The sequence below is a fragment of the Plutella xylostella genome, chromosome 24 (genome assembly GCF_932276165.1).
Source record: "Plutella xylostella chromosome 24, ilPluXylo3.1, whole genome shotgun sequence".
NCBI classification, from domain to species: domain Eukaryota; kingdom Metazoa; phylum Arthropoda; class Insecta; order Lepidoptera; family Plutellidae; genus Plutella; species Plutella xylostella.
In genome coordinates this window covers 2654409-2675365 of record NC_064004.1, presented here as the reverse complement: position 1 = coordinate 2675365, position 20957 = coordinate 2654409, and the positions used below count along the sequence as shown (strand labels likewise).

The following is a 20957-nucleotide window of genomic DNA, read 5'->3' as shown; positions in this document are numbered from 1 at the left end:
GTGATAAATGGGTCAAGTTACATGACGGTGACACTTGGTTGTACGCGTGCTGCAAAGAATGCTTAGTACGAATTATTTGCCCCGGAGCAATGACTTCAAAACGCTTACTCGGCAACGGACTCATCAAATTACATCAAGGTTGCGTTGTCAAAGGCGATGACTTCACTATTTATGCACATGACGAATTAAATAGCAGATTGATAGTGCAAAATTCTGTAATTGAGGTCCCGAAGATGTCACCTCTGAACGAGGTGATCAACACATCAATACCGACACAGGATTTTCAAATGGAAGTACACGACAAACAGTTTGACAAAATCAACGAAGACATTCAAACGTTGAAGGAGCAGTCTGCAATAGTTACAGTCTCATCGCATGATCTGCATCACTACATCATGATCTATGGAGTACTGACTTTCGGCGTTGTAGCAGTTATAGTGATTAGTTGTTACATGTGTAAAATTAAAGGGCAAATAAAGCTAAACAATCGTGACATTGAAATGAGTGCAGTGAGGCCCAACGCAATAAGTGTTAATGTGGATCAGTGTCGCGCTATGAGTCAATCTGTGTTAAGTGTAGATCAAGCTACGTCACCAATGATGAAAAGACTAGTAAAATTTGACAAAACATGAACAATTTGGACTAATTAATAATATAGAGACATTTAGAACAATAATTTAGATAATTTTAAGTGATTTACCTTTACGGACATATTTTTAGAAGTTTCTTGTTTTTATTGCATTTAAAGACTTTTAAACTTCCTTTTAAGTTATTATTTTAATCAGATTGTATTTGGCAATTAGTACTTACTACTTCATATTAGTTTAATTATTTTACTTCTATAGTTAACTTTTTTTTAATTAATTTTTTTATAATTGTTGCATTATAAATTTAGTTACTATATTCTATTCTGGAGATGGGAGAATGTACAAAGTACAACTCTTATGCATGCATTAATGCAGGCATGTGCGACCTACTGACCAATATGATCTTAAATTATGCATTTTCTGTTAATTTAGCACATTGTTTGTCACTGCATTTGGTTGCCATGTAATTTTAGTTCTCAATAAACCATCTTAACGTACACCCGTCTTTTCACCTCTAACTACCTGACATTTACATAGTGCACCCACCCCCCCTTACATTTTGGTCCTTCGAGCCGGATTTACGGAGTGCACGCGTTGCCCTTCCCCGCTACCCTCCCGCTACCCGCTGTCGTCTTGGGTACCTCGTCCCCTCCGCGTCTTTCACCCCGCAAGGAGGGTCGCCAAGCAACTTGCCAATCTATAACCTAGCCTTTTCCGTTTAGGAGTAATGTGGTGCTATTGTCACTGGAACTTATTATTACTCTTGAGTTATAATTAGTGTAACTAACTGTTGGTTTTTGGGGATAATTTAGGACAAAATAGTGAAACAGAGTTTAACGGTTTGTAGAAAGATATTCGGTGCCTGGTTCTTAGACTACTTAGCTACTTACCTAATGTAACAAACACGACTTTCTTTAATACAGGCAGTTGCAAAAGTGGTATATGAAGCCGAAACGGCTTACTTTTGTTCTACAACGTTTGGTAAGTATACCAATTTTGCAACACCTTGTACATATATTCTATTATATTCTGAGAGGGGTCGAAGTTCCTATATGTGGCTCTATCGAGTGGAACCTTTTTACATATCTCCTTAATTTCACCTCAGCCAGCCTAGTTACCAAGTAAACTGGAGCAGCAAGCCTGGGTGTTGCAATAGCTGATATAGGCGCTCTGTTGCACCAAGAACACCCTGTATAGTATAATTACCTTTATAAGTGGGTGTGGAGTCGCGCAGTCGCTGCCTCACTCGCATGGAGGTGACGGCGAGCGTCTCGCTCTCGCTCGAGCTGGCGGAGGGGGAGCGCGGCGCGGGCGCCGGTTGCCTTCTGTGCTCTGTGGACGGGAGAATAAGTATCACTAGAGGCATTCATAGTATAGCAAAGTCGCTTTTCTCTTCCGTCTGTATCTATGGTTATACAAATACAGGGTGTTGCAAAAAGCGTATACAAAGCCGAAACCTAATTAAACCTTTTTTTTTAATTTTTTTTTTATTTATCATAACAAATCTTAGTTTTATAATACATTTTACTAGCATATTTTAACCACTAAGGTTAGTAAATATGACCTTTTTGCAAAACCCTGTATATGTAATATATTATACGAGTAGACACAGATATAATATAATATAGGGGAGGGCGAACAGTATCCATTTGCCACTGGTTTACATCAAGACGCTATCACACCTAAAGACATCTTTAAGATCCTTCGAGCCGGATCTCCTCAAAGAGCCGTGTAAAAGGTGGCTGGAAATCTATCGCGATCTCGTCCAATGGCGTGCTTGGGGTGAAGAAAAAGTGTCTCACGTGTCCTAGTGGCGGGCGTATGTATGTATGTGTGTTGTGTATTTATTATAAATAATTTATATATAGCCCAACTATAAAGTCATGACTATAAAGAGTGCGATTTTGCTAAGACTTTTTATCATTTTCAGTTATTTACTTACATTTATTAATTTTATTTAATTCTTTATTGCACAAATATAAAAAATACATTTATACATATACGTTTTCAAAATAAAATACCGATTGATTATGGCTTTTTAACGAATTTGTCCTTTAATAAATATAATAAGTACATCAATTAAATACGGCCTGTAACAATAAGTTAGGAATCACTTCCTTTTTAAGGACTTTACAGTTTTACTGTATGTATGTAACTCACGTGTCCTAGTGGTGGGCGCGCGGCTGCGGCGTCTCGCCAGCGGCACCCGCGACCACAGCGCCGCGAACAGAGCCGACAGCCGCACTGTCATCGAGTATATCTGTGGAAAAAGACAATAATTATCATTAAACATGGATCGATAAAATGATTGCAAAACAATCGCAACATGGGTATGTTCTAAAAGGTACACTTCCGAGTCGACAGTAACTTTTGTATGAGTGCAGGGACATTGATTTGTCACTGTAACACTTCGGTCGAACAAATGTTACTGTGGCTGCGCCATCGCCAGCGTGAAACAAGGAAGAATATCTTAGCTAGTATTCTTCTCTAGTTCCGATACCCATACTTTCTCAGAACGAACCCCTTTTGGCTAACTGCCTTTTACTTTTTGTACAAAAAAGGAAGCCTTTACATCTTTCCTCGAATGATTGATATGATGAGGTAGTATTTTTACCTACATCTTTTCTGAAAATATTCATACAGTGCAATAAATTCAACAATCCATACAAAATTCCAATCAGTATATCATTAACCCATTCAAAATTTCGAATCAAAATCAAAGACAAGAAAGAGTATTTTGTATAACTCACCTTTGGATCCTAAAAACATGATAGCGTTGTAACAAACAAACATTCAATTTATTACAACACTCGTGAGCACTGAAAAAGTTCCACCCACAAACTGCAGACACGAAATGGCAGCAATTTTTTCAAATATATTATTTAAAATTTGGTATCGGTATTTTGTGGGTGGAATTTTTTCATTGATCGTGTGTGTATCTTTAAGCATGGAACTGTTATCGGTTCTTCGACATATAGGTACACATAAGCCCACTTTGTAGATTTTACAACCTTAGTTCTCTGAAGCTCTGAACCACCTCATTTCTAATAATGATTCTTTAGAGAGTTTAGAGAACTGATGCTTGACTGATGATAATCTTAAATAAATTCATGCCTTATTAACTATCACATAGAAGGAATTTTGTATGGATCATGCAAGGATTGTTTTAACAACTTTCTACTATGAGGGTTTATATTTGGACTTACACAGGTTCCTTTAAAATAATTAGAAGTCGAAAGAGGTCATTCTGGACAACTTTTCTCGCGGCATAACATGATTCTCTCTCTTTTTACCATCTAAAAAGTTGTTCAGAACGACGATTTAAGGTTCTTAGGGTGCAAATTCATCAGTGATCGCCTTCACTCACCCGACTCCGCTTATTCGTGTTGTACTGTCGGCTATTGGAGAATATCAGCCGCACGTCGGCCGCGAACTCATCCTGCGAAGTATACTCGTTCGCTTCCAGCTTTCGGCTGACTGTACCCAGGTCCATAGGCGTTGATATCACCGTGTGGTAGTCTGGAAGAAAGTTATTGAATTGATTAATTATCGATTAAATTTCATTTCATGACCCGTTGGACTGATGATCAGCGGAAGGTAGCGGGAAGCCGCTGGATGTAGATGGCGGGTGACCATTTGGGGTGGCGATCGTTAGGAGAGGCCTATGTCCAACAGTGGACTATAGAAGGCTGAGAGAGAGAGACTGTGTAGATATATCAGCTGTCCGATACCCATATTACAGGCTCTGCCTAGCTTGGGATCGGATGGCCGTGTTTACATTGTAGACGTGTACTCCAAGTGCATTGTACCTCATTCGAAAACGGTGATACGGCTCGCAACCTAACACGTGAGTTACTAATTTAATATATAATATAATATACACCTGTATGGATGCAATAAATGACTGAGTATTGAGTCGCTTGTGTATGTATGTATGGGTAATGTACAAAGGTTCCACTCGAGAGAGCCACGTACAGGAGCTTCCCTCAGAATAGAATACCTGGCGCCTCGGCGGGCGGCACGGGCTCGCGGAAGGGCTGCCATCTATCTATGTTTCAGTGTAGCCTAGGGTCAGATGTCCGTGTGTGAGTTGTCCCCACGTACCTGGTGCCTCGGCGGGCGGCACGGGCTCGCGGAAGGGCTGCCATCTATCTATGTTTCAGTGTAGCCTAGGGTCAGATGTCCGTGTGTGAGTTGTCCCCACGTACCTGGCGCCTCGGCGGGCGGCACGGGCTCGCGGAAAGGCTACTATCTATCTATGTGTCAGTGTAGCCTGGGGTCAGATGTCCATATGTGAGTTGTCCCCACGTACCTGGCGCCTCGGCGGGCGGCACGGGCTCGCGGAAGGGCTGCCATTATCTATGTGTCAGTGTACCCTGGGGTCAGATGTCCGTGTGTGAGTTGTCCCCACGTACCTGGTGCCTCGGCGGGCGGCACGGGCTCGCAGAAGGGCTGCGCGTCGGGCGAGGCCAGCAGGGAGGCCAGCACGCGCGCGCAGCAGGAGCGCCAGTCGGCTGTGGAGGGCGTGTGTGAGTTGTCCCCACGTACCTGGCGCCTCGGCGGGCGGCACGGGCTCGCGGAAGGGCTGCGCGTCGGGCGAGGCCAGCAGGGAGGCCAGCACGCGCGCGCAGCAGGAGCGCCAGTCGCCGGCGGCTCGGGAGCGGGATGTCGACTGGGGAAGGATAAAATTATAATGTTTAATCAGAAAAATGTGTTTGGTAATGTTTTACCAAAATAAATGGGACCACCGATGAAATAAACCCAATACATAAAAAAATTAATAACCAAAATCGGTCCATAAATGTCGGAGTTATCGGTGGACATACATAAAAGATACATATAGACGAATTGAGAATCTACTCCTTTTTTCGAAATCAGGTCAAATTTTAACCTTTATACAATAGTGACAAAGTGGCAAAGGGACAATATCAGCAATTAAACAGGTTGTTACAAAAGTGCTATACTAAGGGAGGTGACTCAGGAGGTCAACCTGAACAATATTTATACAACCACTTTCACAAAATTTGCGAAAGAAAATTTTGTTTCTCCTTAGAAAGTTAGGTCAAGTGACTTTATTTTTACTACAAGTATCTTTTTTTGCCTATTCCGAAAAGTTCTTCAGACCCCCTCACTCACCCCCCTATCCAGCTTAGTACACCACTCTAACAACACCCTGTACAAACATACCTTGTGTTTGCTGAGCGGTATTTCCTCCTCATCAGTCGAGTGGTAGGAGGACGCCAGCTCGTGGTACTTGGCCACCACGTCCACGTCGTTCCAATGGCTGGCGACAAACAAATTACAATTAAGTATAAACAAATTCCATTATATGTAATAACGCATTGTGTAAAAAAATATGTTTTAGGCGGATCACACTTGTTCGCCGTGTCCGCCACTTTCTTGTTACCATCGCGGTTGGCGGATTATCATCATTATCATGTATGCAAAAATGTCAGTTTATATAGAAAAACCGCTTACCCGCACACACTGCCGCCGCCTTACCGCGCGGAAATTTACTATGAGAAATCCGCAAATGAGGCGGTGTGTGAACCGCCTTAACGGATGACTTACGGACAGCTATTTAAAAAACTAAATCATAGATGGCGCTAGTAATGTCTTCATAAAAGGACCGCAACATTTTTTATTGCAGTGTTTTACTTATGTTGAAGTGCGAATATTCGAGCTAGCTTCAATGTAATCGTAACCGATTTCAAGTGGTTCTTTTCTGGACGCTTCCGTGCTTCGGACGGCACGTCAAGCCGTGGGTCCCGGTTGCTGCTTCGGCAGCAGTCGCTAAGCCTAGGCAGAGGCCTTCGGGCAGCTTGAAAACATCTGACAGTCGGGTTGCCCACTTACCCGACAACTCTCTCAGAACAAGCTTGCTTGTGTTGTGGTCCACCAACCCGCACTAGGCCTAACCCCTTGCTTCATTGAAAGGAGACCCTTGCCCCAGCAGTGGGGACGTGACGGGTCATGATGATGATGATCACCTGATGATGTGCAGCAGCAGCTCGGTGACCAGCCAGGCTTGCCGCACTACGTTTATAGCGTCACATCTAGCTCTAAGTAGAGGGCGCTAGTTCCGCCGCGTGCCGCTAGATGGCGCTAGTAACTAGATGGCGCTAGTTCCGCCGCGTGCCACTAGATGGCGCCAGTGTCCTCACCTGATGATGTGCAGCAGCAGCTCGGTGACCAGCCGCGCCTGCCTCACGATGGGCGAGTGCACCTTGTTGAACTGCTCCGCGTTGCTGGCCAAATAGCGCACGTCGAACTGCGCCGCCGCCATGCGTCTGTAGAACTGAACAAGAAGATCTTGAAAAAAGGTTTATAATTTTACTGTACCTCAGAGATAAACAGTGACACTTACTTATGTCATAGAGTTTTTCTTAAAAAGTGGACTGATTACTGTTTACCTCTGAAGTACAGCATAATAGTAAGACAGAGGTGTACCGCAAGGATCAGTACTAGGACCTCTGCTGTTTGACATATTTATGAAACAAATAAATATAATTGAGGTAGCGCACGTCAAACTGCGCCGCCGCCATGCGTCTGTAGAACTGAAGAGAAATAAGTATAATAATAATAAGCTAACTTTCTTTTTGTTTTAAAATTAATAAAAAAGTAATACACAAACAACAGAGGTTCGAATAATCCCCCTTGTGGAACACCGGAATGAATGTCATACCATATAAGATCATTATTAGGACATAAATGTTTGTTATCAAATTTACAGCATGTTAAAAAAGGGGTATAATAATAATAAGCGGAAAGGGGTGTTCCGCAAGGACCAGTACTAGGACCTCTGTTGTTTGTCATATTTATGAAGCAAATAAATACAATTAACGTACAAAAACCTCGCAAGTTCTAGAACCTGGCCTTGATGGTGCCCTAACCTAACCAGGGTTCCACAAGGATCAGTACTAGGACCAATTTTATTCATCATATTTATTTATACACTAGTATTTGTCATATATATGAAAACGTACCAAGTTCTCGAACCTGGCCTTGATGGTGGCCAGGTCCACGGGGTAGGGCACGACGAGGTCGTACGTCGGGTACAGCTGATGATGCCCTAGTCAAACCGGGGTTCCACAAGGACTAGTAATAGGACCTACGTTGTTCATCATATTTATTTATTCAACTTGATTGTACAATCAGGTGGACTTAACGCTAAAAGCATTTTCTGACGCTAGCATATCCGGTATTCCGCAGGGACTATCACTAGGACCTCTATTATTTGACATATTTACGAAAACGTATCATGTCCTCAAACGTCACCATAACCGTGTTCTAGTCTAACCGGTGTTCCACAAGGACTAGTAATAGGACCTACGTTGTTTGTCATATTTATTTATTTAAACTCTATTATTTGTTAAACGTACCAAGTTCTCGAACCTGGCCTTGATGGTAGCCAGGTCCACGGGGTAGGGCACCACCAGCGCGTACGTCGGGTACAGCTGCAGGTCCACCGGCGCCACGAACGGCTCCGCCACTGACAGCGTCATCACCTGTGACAGAACGGAATACTTAAATAAGTATTTAAAGATAAACAAATAATTAAAAAAATACTCCACAAGTCTTTCATCCACCCAAAGGTTGCCTGGAAGCGATCGCTTTTAGCGATATGGCCGCCTATTGTGCTTACTCGTTTTTTTGTTATTTAATGTATGTTGCGTGTTTTTTCAATAAAGTTATATTGAATTGTAAAAAAAACAATGTTACAAGAAGTGCTAATTAGACACCTTAAATGTTAACCTCGTTATTCATAGAAAAGTTAGCTATTGTTGTCTGACAGAGAGGCACAGAACGTCCTATAACTTTTCTATAAATAAGGGGGTAAGGTTTCAAAGTACACTCACGGGCAATAAAAAGTTCCACTCACAAAATGTCGACACCAAACAATCCCAATTTTTTAATTAAAAATATTAACAGAATATTACCGATTTTAGTTGGTAATATATCCTAATGCTCTTTTAAATGTACTTCAATGTTGCAGAAGGTGTCATTAAGCTAGCCTTATCCATTTAGGAGTAATTTGGTGCTTTTCTCAGTGGAACGTTTAGATACTTAAGGCCTTAAGGCCCGATAATCAAGTTAAAATTCCTTGACGACGGACACGTTTACATTGAAGAGTCGTAAAATTAACTGAATCTCCACTGAGTGAATGGAATCACTGAAGCAAGACCGTATCACTGTCGTACTGCGCCGGTCCACTGATATTGTTTGTACGGCACTGAAGCGACACTCATATCTGTTCTGTGTAGGGCATAACGGCACTGTACGCCTATTACAGGTTTGATAGATTGTCGAAAACTATAAAAGTTTCAGTTTTCTCGCATACAAACTGGCGCCTCTAGCGGAAACTATCATTAAACTTTTGACAGATAATGTATGCAGGTGACGGAAGAAAACCAAAACTTTTTTCGTTTACGTAAATTGCAAAACCCGTACTAGAGGCCCTGAAGCGACGGTGATATTTGTAAATGGGTCAGATAACGTGATAATCAGGAATCAAAATGTGCTTATTCGATTCAAAATGTTTAGTTGGTGCTCGTAATTAAAATGTTATGTATATTTTCACCGTTGATCAATTACCTTCTTCTGATAACGTTGTCTGATAAAGAAAACCGGCCAAGGGCGACTCGTGCAAATGGGGTCTCGTATCAATATCTATAGGTAGATAATATTGAATATATTTTATAGCAATCATTATTTTTTCTTGGTTACATGGCTATTACTAAGGAATTTAACTACAGTCTAGTTTTAATTTTTTTCATATATCAATGAGTTTGAAAGTTAAAGTTTAAAACTTAATTTAAATCTGTTGGTTAACGGTAGCCATTATGAATGCAAAACGGTACCCTAAAAACTGCATAAAACGTATTACAACGCTTTTTTTTAACAGTGCACCTCTTAGGAGTGTCTGAAACGGTCGAAAGTGATTAGAAAAAAAAATCTGAAGTGCAAACTGTTTTGTACTTAAATATGGGCGTGTCTGGCCTGGAGAATCTTTGATACCGCGATGTAGGATTTCATAGTAATTTGCTTCGATTCCATAAATGTATTGCGTATTGAGTTCCGAGCGCTATCTTTGTTTGTTATCAAAACCTTTGGCTTAATGCCTATGATATCTAGTGCTATCTGTTGGTAACTCTCGATACTAAGTGCTCGCTTCTAGTGCCATCTGTAGGTAACTCTCGGTACTTAGTGTGCGATACATAAATTTTTTGTGCTTTGAACGAAATCTCTAGGTGGTTCTAGAATAGGATTCCGGTTTATACCGGGACGTATTCGGACACGAACCGTCCCGGGTTGTTGTGAACATTGGGAGTAGACTACGTAAGTACCGAGAATAGCCAACAGATGGCACTAGAAGCGCGCACTAAGTACCGAGAATTACCAACAGATGGCATTACCTAGCCTAAACCCAGCGAAACTCGGACTGTGGTCCGTTGTTTTTAACAAACGAGTACTGAAATTGTTTTACTGCGTTGCTATTGTTCCTAATAACGACCCATCTCTATCTGTCAATATCGGAAATGTGCGAGAGACATACTCAGTACTCGTTTCTTATTTTTTTTACTCAATTCTGTTTTTTAATCTTAGATACTAAATTGACAGAAGATTCATCGACAGTCGATTGTCCCGCCAATAGAACGATACGTCACTTAATCGCGGGACTATCGTCTGTTTATGAACCGTTCTGAATCTCTCAATCTAGTATCGTATTCTCGACACCCTAATGATAATAATAATAGGAATAGGAGGGGAAGAGGGGGAGAGTAAGCACGGGTGGAATATTCGAGGTCTTATGGTCTCAGCATAGGTATATAATCGTAACGTAAAGGAATCTCCTTTTTTCTTCTGTCAACCAGGCGTTCGCAAGCTCGCGCGTTCTACTGGTTGACAGAAGAAAATTTTATCATTGATTTCTTTACGTAACGCTTATATGTGCGGTGACCTTATACCTTAGCAGTCCCACTAGACTCTTAGCAAGGCGTATCCGGACTACTAAGACACCGCCCTGAGAGCTAGGAGAACTTACCAGGACGATCCCACGAGTATTGCCGCCGGCGCTTCAGACTGCAGTCTGTGGGGAATCCCTAAGCGAAATTCCCAACACATTCCGTACAGGTTTTTTTTTACATAGAAATAAAAGTCCTTTTAATGTAATCAGACGTATTTATCACAGTAAAATATATTTTTTTGATTGCGCCAACTATTTCCCATGGCCTCTGTAGTGGGGAGTGGCGGCAGCGGCGGCGGCGGATGTTGTCTGCGCTTGGAATTTTCCGTGACGTCACGAAGTGGCGGCAGCGGCGGCGGCGGATGCGGTTGCTAGCCGCAAGCCGTGGAATTTTCCGTGACGTCACAGTCCGATCCGCTGTTTCTACGGCGCGGGCTTCACATTGTGTCAAAAAAAAAAAAAAAAAAAAACAAAAATTTCTTTATTAAGTAAATAGTCTTAATCTATATTAAAGTACATCCCTTTTAAGTTCGCAGAACCTGTATTAGGGATGAACGCTCTTTCCCAATAAGTTAATAAACTAATCTACTTAACAAATCAATTTAATAATTAATTTATTAAACAGCAAAATAAAATAACAGGCGGAAAAAAAGTTATTCTAATATTTCTAATGTTACAAAAGTGAGGTAGATAAGAATCAAACAAGACCGTTCGATCGTATTTGAGCCATGAATGTACAAAGTAACTATCGAGAAGCTCGAGCAATTCTAGTCCGAATGTCATTACCAGTGCAGGTTAGTTCGGCGTAGCATGTATTCTTATCTACCGGACGATGCGACCACATAAACTATTGACTTAGTGAATTTAGGATCAGATTACAAAATATATGGTATTTGAAAAAATATTTCTTAATTTTAAACCTACATTATTATCTTAAGAATAAACTATTATTTATTTAAATAGCTACCTATAATATACCTATACCTTAAATATAAGTACACATTTATTAGTGTTTACTTTTTTAGACACATAATAATGATTATTTTTAGGATATTGATTATATTATTGAGAGGGATTAGGGGTAATTCCTATTCAGTGAAAATGCTCGATTTCTTCAGTTGTTGCTGCGTGGGCGGCTGGAGTCGAAGTGAGGTGCCGCTTACGGCGTACCACCCATTTATATGCTAGCGCGGCAGCGCGCCCCCGCACCATGGTTTATTGAGTAAAAAAGCTTAACATAATATTACATATTTCTTCTTAAAACTAAACATTCCTTTTAATAAAATATAAAACAATAGGTAACAATCGTAACAATAACATAAAAGAATTCTTTTATAACATAAACTCAAAATAATACTTCTTTATTATACATATATTTATTTTCAGTACCTAAACGTTTATTACAACAATAATGGTAGGTAAACTGAGTCAATAATCAATAAAATATAACTAACAAATCAAAACTTAATACCTAACTTATATACCTAACTTAAAACTAAGTATCCGTAACAGTTCTCCCCCTCGTGCGAAGATGAGTACTGAGCACCACACGTATGAGACGGTACTTCCTTTTCAGGTGATCTTCACGAGTCTTGTTATGGGTCTTCTCAGCGTTCCAGCAACTGTTCGGACATCTACGATTCTCGTCCTGCCATCTGGGCCTGGGTGTATAGTCATTATTTCGCCTCTAGGCCAGACTCCTCTTGGTAAGTTCGAGTCGACTATCAACACAATGTCACCGGGTTTCAGGTTTTCAGGATGGTTTTCAGTGTTCGGCCTCGGTGACAGTGTAGGTAAGTATTCTTTCAGCCAGCGGTTCCAGAACGTGTCAGTTAGGTATTGCACTGTTCTCCACGTGGGTGTACCTATCAAGGTGTTTTCATCGAAATCGCCGATGCGTGGACAACCGTTCGATCGGCCAATTAAAAAGTGGTTAGGCGTTAAGCTCTCTTCTTCATTTGGATCTAGGCTTGGTGGTGTTAGTGGTCGTGAGTTAACCAGATGTTCAGCCTCTAATAACAGTGTATGTAACACTTCTTCACGTGGTTGTCTTTCTTTCAGGGTCGCGTACAGTGCGGTTTTTACTGTGCGGACCAATCGTTCCCACGTACCGCCCATATGAGGAGCTCCGGGCGGTATGAATTTCCACTTTATGCCTTTTTCGCCAGCTAGGTCTTTCAGTTTCTCGAATTCAGTTTTCAGTTCTGAGTTTGCACGTACGAAGTTTCCGCCGTTATCACTGTAGAGTACAGAGCACATGCCTCGCCTCGCCGCGAATCTTCTTAGTGTGAGTATCATGTCGTTGGCGGTCAATGAGGTGGCTATTTCCAAGTGTACAGCGCGTGTTGTCATGCACGTGTATAGAGCTACCCAGCGTTTTTCAGTCTTTCGGCCCACTGTAATGGTTAGCGGACCGAAGTAGTCGACGGCCGTGTATGTGAACGGCGGCTGGTACGGGGTTAACCTTTCAGCGGGTAAATCACCGATTGGTGCCGTCAGTGGCGCAGTTTTGTGGGTTCTGCACCATTGGCACTCTCGAGCGGTGGTCTTGACTATAGCTCTGAGCGAAGTTATGTAATACTTTTGGCGAATCTCATTCATTATGGTGTGAATGTTGCCATGATTGAACTTGCTGTGGTAATGAGCGACGAGCAACTTTGTTATTCTGTGTCTTCCGTCTAGCACTACGGGGTGTTTATATGTGTCACTTATGCAGTTGGCGGCACATATTCTCGTGTCCAGTTTCAGGATATCTTCAGCGATTTTCAGTGATAATCGCTTCAAGCGAGAGTCTTTTTCTAGTGGTTTGTTATTTGTTATGCACGCGAGAGTCTTTTTCTAGTGGTTTGTTATGTATTATTTCGTTGTTGAAGCTTTCTCTTTGCACTGTTTTTATGAGCAGATTTTCAGCCGATTGTAGGTATTCAGGCTGAATAGGTAGGTAGGTACGGTGGGTTAACGCGGGCGCGGTGAGCGGTGACGGGCGTGATTGTTTCTTTTTATCGTATTTTCGCCACGTACTGTCTTTCACGGTGCGCTTGATTGCGGTGACCTTTTCACGTTTCAGGAGTTGCTTGAACACGTCGACACACTGTAGGCGTGCAGTGGCTCTCAGTAAGCGTGTCCATTTGGAGAATCTCTGTGGGTTAGGTATTTCTGTATGTACGACTTTTATCGCTGCGACAGTCTTTTTATTTTCTTCCGCTGGGACGGGCGAGGGCTCGCTCCGGTCCACTGGCCACTTAGTCGGTGGGTTTTTCAGGAAGGCTGGGCCGTTGAACCAACGGTGATTGGGGTCGAATTCTCGAGGCGCTCGTCGTGTGGCGTCATCGGCTACGTTTTCGTTAGTCGGCACCCATCTCCATTCGGTGGTTTTGCTTAGCTCTTCGATTTCCGCCAGTCTGTGTGCCACGAACGGTTTGAAAGTGCGCGGGTCTGATTTTATCCATGCTAACACTGTTCGTGAGTCGGACCAATAGTATTTCCTCGTGACTTTTGCTGAATTTTCGTTCTCTACGTTGGATGCTAGTCGGCAGCCCAGTAGCGCGGCTTGCAATTCTAGTCTCGGTATTGAAGTTATTTTCAGTGGCGCTACGCGTGCTTTTGCGGCGACCAGTCTCACGGTAGGTATTCCATCTTGAGTCGTCCTCCAGTAGGTAGCCGCAGCATATGTAGTTTCGCTGGCGTCTACGAATGTGTGCATCTCCCCCTCGTCACAAGAAAATGTGCAACGAGGGATGTGAAGGCTCTGCAGCTGTTCTAGGCCTTGTATCCATTCTTTCCAGTCGGCTATGTATCGTTCGGGTATCTCTTCATCCCAGCTAATTCCTTCACGCCACAAGTGTTGAATTAACTTCTTGCCTTGTATGAGGACGGGCGTGGCTATGTTTAGCGGGTCGAACACTGACATGACGGCGCTCGTAACTTGACGCTTCGTAGGCGGGCGTGTGCCATCGATGACGTCACGGGGCGTGTTTCTCAAGTTCAGTGTGTATTGAAGTGTATCTTTACCGATGTTCCATAACATTCCGAGTGTTTTCTCTGTTTGTCCGTCTTGACCGATTTTAACCTGTTCTTCGGGTTTAACCGTCTGTAATTGTTGTATAACGGTTGATCGGTTGCTTGCCCAGCCGCGTAACTCGAAACCGCCGTGTTTGTGGATCTGATCTACGTCTTGAGCGGTTTTTTGTGCCTCCGCTTCGGTTTTGAAACTCTGTAGGTAGTCATCCATATAGTGGCATCGTTCAATGGCGCGTACGGCTTCTGGGTGCGTGTTTTCGAACTCTTTCGCGTTCTTATTTTTCACATATATCGCCGAGCAGGGGGACGATGACGCGCCGAATATGAGTGCTTTCATACGGTACTCTCGTGGCTCTTCCGTCTCTTTCTCGCGCCATAAAAAGCGTAAACTATCGCGGTCCTCTTCTCGCATGGCCACTCTGAGGAACATTTCTTTTATGTCGGCTGCGACGGCTATAGGTCCCTCTCTGAAGCGTATCAAGACGCCAAATAAGGACTGTAGCAAGTCTGGCCCACTTAATAATGCGTCGTTCAGGCTCTTGCCGTGTGATCGGTCGGCTGCATCGAATACCAGTCGCATCTTGCCCTTCTGTGGGTGTACTACGGCGAAATGTGGTAAATACCAAGCTCTCGGCGTAGTGGGTGCGCTTGTGACCGGTTCGGCGTATCCGCTTGCTAGTAAGTTGTCTATTTGTTTTTTGTAGCTTATTTTGAATGCTTCGTCCTTTTTCATTTTACGTTCGATGCCTTTCAGTCGGCGTAGTGCGCTCTCCTTGTTGTTCGGCATGATTTCGTCATCTTTGCGCCATAGCAGCCCGCATTCGAACCTTCCTTCAGGTAGACGTTTCGTAGTTTTGTCTAACAACATAAGTGCTCGTTGCTCGGGGTCGCTGGCCGGTCGTTTAGGCGAGATGCCTAACGAATCGAGACTGAAATGCTCCTTTATCAACGTTTCGATTTTTTCTTCGCTCTGACTGTGTATGTGGTTCACGAACTTGACCGGTTTCGCTTCATGGCTATGACACCCGTGTAGCACCCACCCTAGCTTGGTAAGTGAGGCTACAGGTTTCGTCGTTTTTCCTGCCTTTAATTCGCGAGACACGATTAAGTGCCAGTTGTCCTGTCCTATTAATAGACTAGGCCGCTCTCGGTCGTATGTCAGCTGATCCGCTATACATGCCAAGTGTGGGCAGTTTTCTAAGTCTTCTTTATAGACGGCTTGTGTGGCGAGGTTCAGTTGTCCGATCGTCAGGGTGTCCATATCGTGATATTCGCGTGTGAACTGGCCTTTTATGCGTAATTTTAAACGCATTGAATCGGTGCTTTTCATGCGGTGGCCGCCCACTCCTCGATAGATAGCTCTTCGGTGGGTCCTTGCGCTCCGATTTTATCAGCGACTTCGTTTAACAAGAGGGTTACGGTTGATCCTTCATCCATCAGTGCGGTGACTCTCGTGGTGCCCTGTGGTCCAGATATCTCCACTGGAACTATCTTTAGGTATGCACGCGTCGCGCTTATGTGGTTCACGGATACGATCTTGTTGGCGTCATCTTTTTCGACAGGTTTCGGTTTGTCACGGTGCAGTGTCACGTGGTGTCGTCCCGGACAGTTGTCTTTGCCGCATGGCTTGGCCCGGCAGGTCGGGCTACGATGATTTTGTCTCAGGCAGCGGAAACATACTTTGATTCTCTTCACTATTTCCCATCTTTCTTGAGTGCTTGCTTTCTCGTACTGAGGGCATTTAATTAACGTGTGCCCGTCTTTTCCGCATAGTTTGCACTTCAGTGTCTCGTGGGTGGCAGTAGCTACTATCTCTGTTTCGCTGTCTTCTTCTTCCTCGCTGTATGAGTAGGTAGATGATTCGTCGCCGCTGTATTCGCTTTCTTCCCGAGTTGCGTGTACCATATTACGTCGTGGTTTTCCTTTGAATGCTTCCCTCGGTTGAAATGACTTGTAGGTAGTCGGCGTGCAATCATATGCTTCGAATTGGTCCGCTATTCTATTTAAGAATGCCGATAGCGCCAATAAAATAGGTTGCTGATCATTTAATGACCAGTATTCGTACCATCGGAATTTAACCATCATATTCATTTTGTCGATTATTCTCTCGGACACGTCGTTCGAGTATAGGTAGTCCGTTCTATTCAGTTGTTTGATAGTGTTCACGCTGTTGGCCACGGTACTCGCAAACACGCCAATGCCCTTGATGTCGGCAGTCATAGGCGGTATTCTGTTGATCGCCGCTATCTCACTTTTGATAAGATGCAGTGGCTTTCCAAATCGTCGCTCTAATGACTTGAGTATCTCTTGAGGCGGTGCGTTCGTGTATAATAGTGACTTCACGGCGTCTCGTGCTTGACCGAACAGGGATTTTCTTAATCTAGCGATATTTTCTGATTCGCTGAAGTATTTTTCGGTATCTTCGTATGTGGCGCGGAACGGAATCCATTCGCCGGGGTTTCCGTCGAAACGGTGTAGTTCGTTTATGTATCGTGGCGCTGTAGTCGGCGCCGATCGAGTCACGCTTTTCATTGCGTCTGCGATAGCGCTCGCAAGGACGGCGGCGTCACTCTGCCGCTCCTTCCTCCGTGGCTCGAAGTAGTCTTCATGATGATTCGTGCGTACTGCCTCGGAGACCGGCTTGGACTGGATGGACTTGTGCACCCACTGAGAAACTAGGTCATCGTTGCCCTCTATGTCGCTCAGGTCGCTTGAGTCTCGCTCTTCCAGTTCTATCAGCTCCATTCTCGTTCTGGCTAGTGCCGCGGCGGCCTCTGCTTTTTCTTTCTCTCGCTTCTCCAACTCGAGACGCGCCTCGAGAAAGGCACGCTTCTTGCTAGATGACGAAGACGCTCGGGAGCCCGGCTTTTTATTAACCGCACGGTTAACCACCGTACCTAATGAAGAATCTCTCTGTCTCACTTCGTGCATATTAGTGCTATTCGCCTTCTCTCTCGCACTCCTTGCTTGAGTGCTCGGTTTCGTGCTCGCTGTTCGCTCGGTGCTAGACGTGTGCTTGGTGCTCGCAGATTGCTCTGTACTTGCTGTTCGCTCTGTACTTGTTGTCTGCTCTGTACTTGTCGTCCGCTCCGTGCTTGAAGTTTGCTCGGTACTTGTCGAGCCTTTGGTCGCTTGTGACCTTGCACATTCAACGTGAGTATTGTTCTTATTCTCTCTCACTTGTGCGTTTATTATGCTTCTTTCTTCGGCCGCTTGTGGCCTTAATCTTCCTGCGCTTTCAACGTCAGTATTTTTCTCATTCTCTCTGACTTGCGCTTTTCTTCTTGTTTCACGTGTAGTACTCATCTTGCAGTCGGGGGAGTCTTCGGATTTTCGCTCTTCCAGCCCTAACGGTCCCTAACACCCTAGCAGCTCCGTTCGAGGGTTACTCTAGCGGAGAATGGATCGTGCGGGATAGGTAAAGGTAAGGTACCGACCGTGAGAGGGTGATACGCCTAGTCGGAGTGCTAATTACGGGGGGGAATGTCCCGCAATGTCAGCTGTGCCTACTGAGAGGGCCTCCGCTAGGATTCGCACACCTTGACAGGCTCGGCCGAACTGTACAGTCGCCTTGAAAAAGGCAACTGGTAACGTCGTCCGTACGTCACTCCCGCCCGAAGGCGTTTACTCACGAGTCGTTTAACACCGCAAGGTGACAACGCGAGCCGCGACTAGCGCGTGTAGAAACAAAAATCGTTTGTAAGTGTTGTTGAGCTTCACTGGTCCCCCCTGGTGTCTTCAAAAGGCCGCAGCTCGCTGAAGGCTGACCCAATGGTCCGCACAGCCTCCAACAGTCGCCCTGGGACCCCCAAGGTGCCGTGCTCGTTGACCCCTCTTCGTTCGGGAACAGTAGGTAAAACCAGCCACCCACGCTTAGGCAGCAATTTTCTTTCTTCACAGGTTCCTTTTTCAACAGGATCCGACGTCGTAGGACCATTAACTGAGAGGGATTAGGGGTAATTCCTATTCAGTGAAAATGCTCGATTTCTTCAGTTGTTGCTGCGTGGGCGGCTGGAGTCGAAGTGAGGTGCCGCTTACGGCGTACCACCCATTTATATGCTAGCGCGGCAGCGCGCCCTAACCGCACCATGGTTTATTGAGTAAAAAAGCTTAACATAATATTACATATTTCTTCTTAAAACTAAACATTCCTTTTAATAAAATATAAAACAATAGGTAACAATCGTAACAATAACATAAAAGAATTCTTTTATAACATAAACTCAAAATAATACTTCTTTATTATACATATATTTATTTTCAGTACCTAAACGTTTATTACAACAATAATGGTAGGTAAACTGAGTCAATAATCAATAAAATATAACTAACAAATCAAAACTTAATACCTAACTTATTTACCTAACTTATATACCTAACTTAAAACTAAGTATCCGTAACAATTATTTTAGAATTTATATTATTTTGATATAATAATAATATATACCTAACTATATTTTTTTTCAATTCATATGCATTTTTAAACATTGGATAAATAAAATAAAAATAAGACATATTATTTTTTTGCAGTTATACAAAAAATGTCTTCAGCTTGCTCATATATAATTATTTTTTTTGGTTTTTTTTTATTTTTTTTTAAATGGTTTTTTTTTATAATTTATTATTTTTGGATTATTTTGTTACATTACTGAATTTCTACAAATAAGTCTTCAGTTTGCTTATAATTTAATGTTTTCAGCCACTTTGTTACCGTGTTTTTGCATTCTTTTAAGGTCATTGGGTATATGTTTAGGATTCTATTTATTTTATTGTATAATCTTGCAGATTGTGTCACGAATTGCTTTGCGGCAAAAGTTGTTCCAACAGTATCAGTCTTAATAACATTGTAATGGGTTCTTTTACTTAATATAGTTATATCTAACGCGTTATTTTTGTGAACTTTTAATGTGCATTCTTACTGTTAAAAGATCTGTGTCTTTATAGATTTTTTCTGTTGAATAAAATTTGCTCTTGCCAAGCATTATTTTCAAAATACTCCTCTGTGCACGTTCAATACTCACAAATTTTGTTTTAAAAGTGCCGCCCCATACGCTTATGCAGTAAAGAAGTAGGGACTGTACTAGGGTTTTGTATATATACCTCATAAGCTGTAGATCACAAACGTTACGGAGTCGTTTAAAAATCCAGATCAATCTCCTAGCGCGTTTTGCTACTATATCTAGCTGAGGGTACCAAGTCAAGTGGCTATCTATAATAACTCCCAAATTGTGGTCATAATTGGATTCAAGGGTTTTGAGTGCTTCATCGTAATTAGTCATTAATTTAGTTTTTTGGTGCTGAGTAACATTTTTTTGACTCATATATACAAATAACTGTCATTTTATGATCCGTGACTGTAGTATCTAGAACGGCTATTGATGCAGAATAGTGACTAGAGTCCAAGTTAGTCATAATGTGATCTAGACAGCTATTTATCCTTGTGTCGAAGGTATGACCGGGTAGGAGACTATGAGATGCTAACATATCTAGGTATGGACCTGAATATTTGTCACTATTACCATCAATTATATTTATGTTAATGTCTCCTGTGAGGATCAAGTTTTTTTTTAAATTTGGTAACGTAATCTATTTTTCTAAGGAGTCTATAAATGTTTCTATATGCTTATCCCCCGATGGACGATAGATACAAATTAATGTCGGTCCTTCAGTGAAGTTTGGGAAAGTTATTTCAAGACATGATGCACCTTGTAAAGGTATTTCTTTGACTCTGTGCTCGATTGATTCCTTAATGAAGACTACAACACCATCATTTTGGTTAACCTTTCTCGTGCTATTGTATGTTAGATAATTTTGTTTTTGAGGGAGTGGTTTATCAGGATTTATTCTACATTCAGTTAGAACTATTATATCAATATTTATGTTAAATGTTGTAATATTTATATCTAAGTCATCAATATTTGAAGTTTTATGGACGCTCCTTATATTTTGAGTAACCACAGAAAGAAGAGGGATATTTATTTTTTATTTTTATTATTTATAAGGCTTACCAACTAGTTATACATTTTTTCACTTATTAATGGATAGGTACATAGTGTAACTATTTTACTTGTAACATTTTATACATATAGCTAAATTAAAGGTATGCACAACATTTACTTACAAGGCTATAAAATATTTAGCAATTAGTAATAGTACTTACTATAAACACTTAATTAAAGTTAAACATAAAAAATAACAAAAATAAAAATGTGCTAGTTATGCATCTTCACGTACTTTAAAGCTGTTCAATACAATATTTTTAAATTTATTAAAAGAGTTAGAAAAGATATCAAAGCCATGATCTGCAAAAAGGTTTGAAAAGAGAGAGTTATATGATTTACACAAATTATTTAAAGGCGAATTTCCAGTATATTTAGTACAAG

At 42.3% G+C, this 20957-nt stretch overlaps 1 protein-coding gene and 1 long non-coding RNA gene across 2 annotated transcripts in view; both read right to left on the bottom strand.

Annotated features, from left to right (window-relative positions):
• LOC105395746 (bromodomain and WD repeat-containing protein 3) overlaps positions 1–20957 on the bottom strand; it is a 91849-nt gene that overhangs the window by 17894 nt on the left and 52998 nt on the right. The window contains exons 34-40 of the mRNA XM_048629744.1: positions 7970–8095; positions 6752–6885; positions 5775–5871; positions 5136–5259; positions 3955–4106; positions 2748–2847; positions 1794–1919 (exon numbers count right to left, since the gene is read on the bottom strand). Of these exons, the coding sequence (XP_048485701.1) occupies positions 1794–1919; positions 2748–2847; positions 3955–4106; positions 5136–5259; positions 5775–5871; positions 6752–6885; positions 7970–8095 (859 nt within the window). The remainder of the gene's footprint in view (positions 1–1793; positions 1920–2747; positions 2848–3954; positions 4107–5135; positions 5260–5774; positions 5872–6751; positions 6886–7969; positions 8096–20957) is intronic.
• Positions 10222–18986, bottom strand: LOC125490491. Its single transcript, XR_007267696.1, has 2 exons — positions 18924–18986; positions 10222–12025 (listed from the first exon to the last, which is right to left on the bottom strand). It is a non-coding gene; the product is annotated as an uncharacterized LOC125490491 (long non-coding RNA).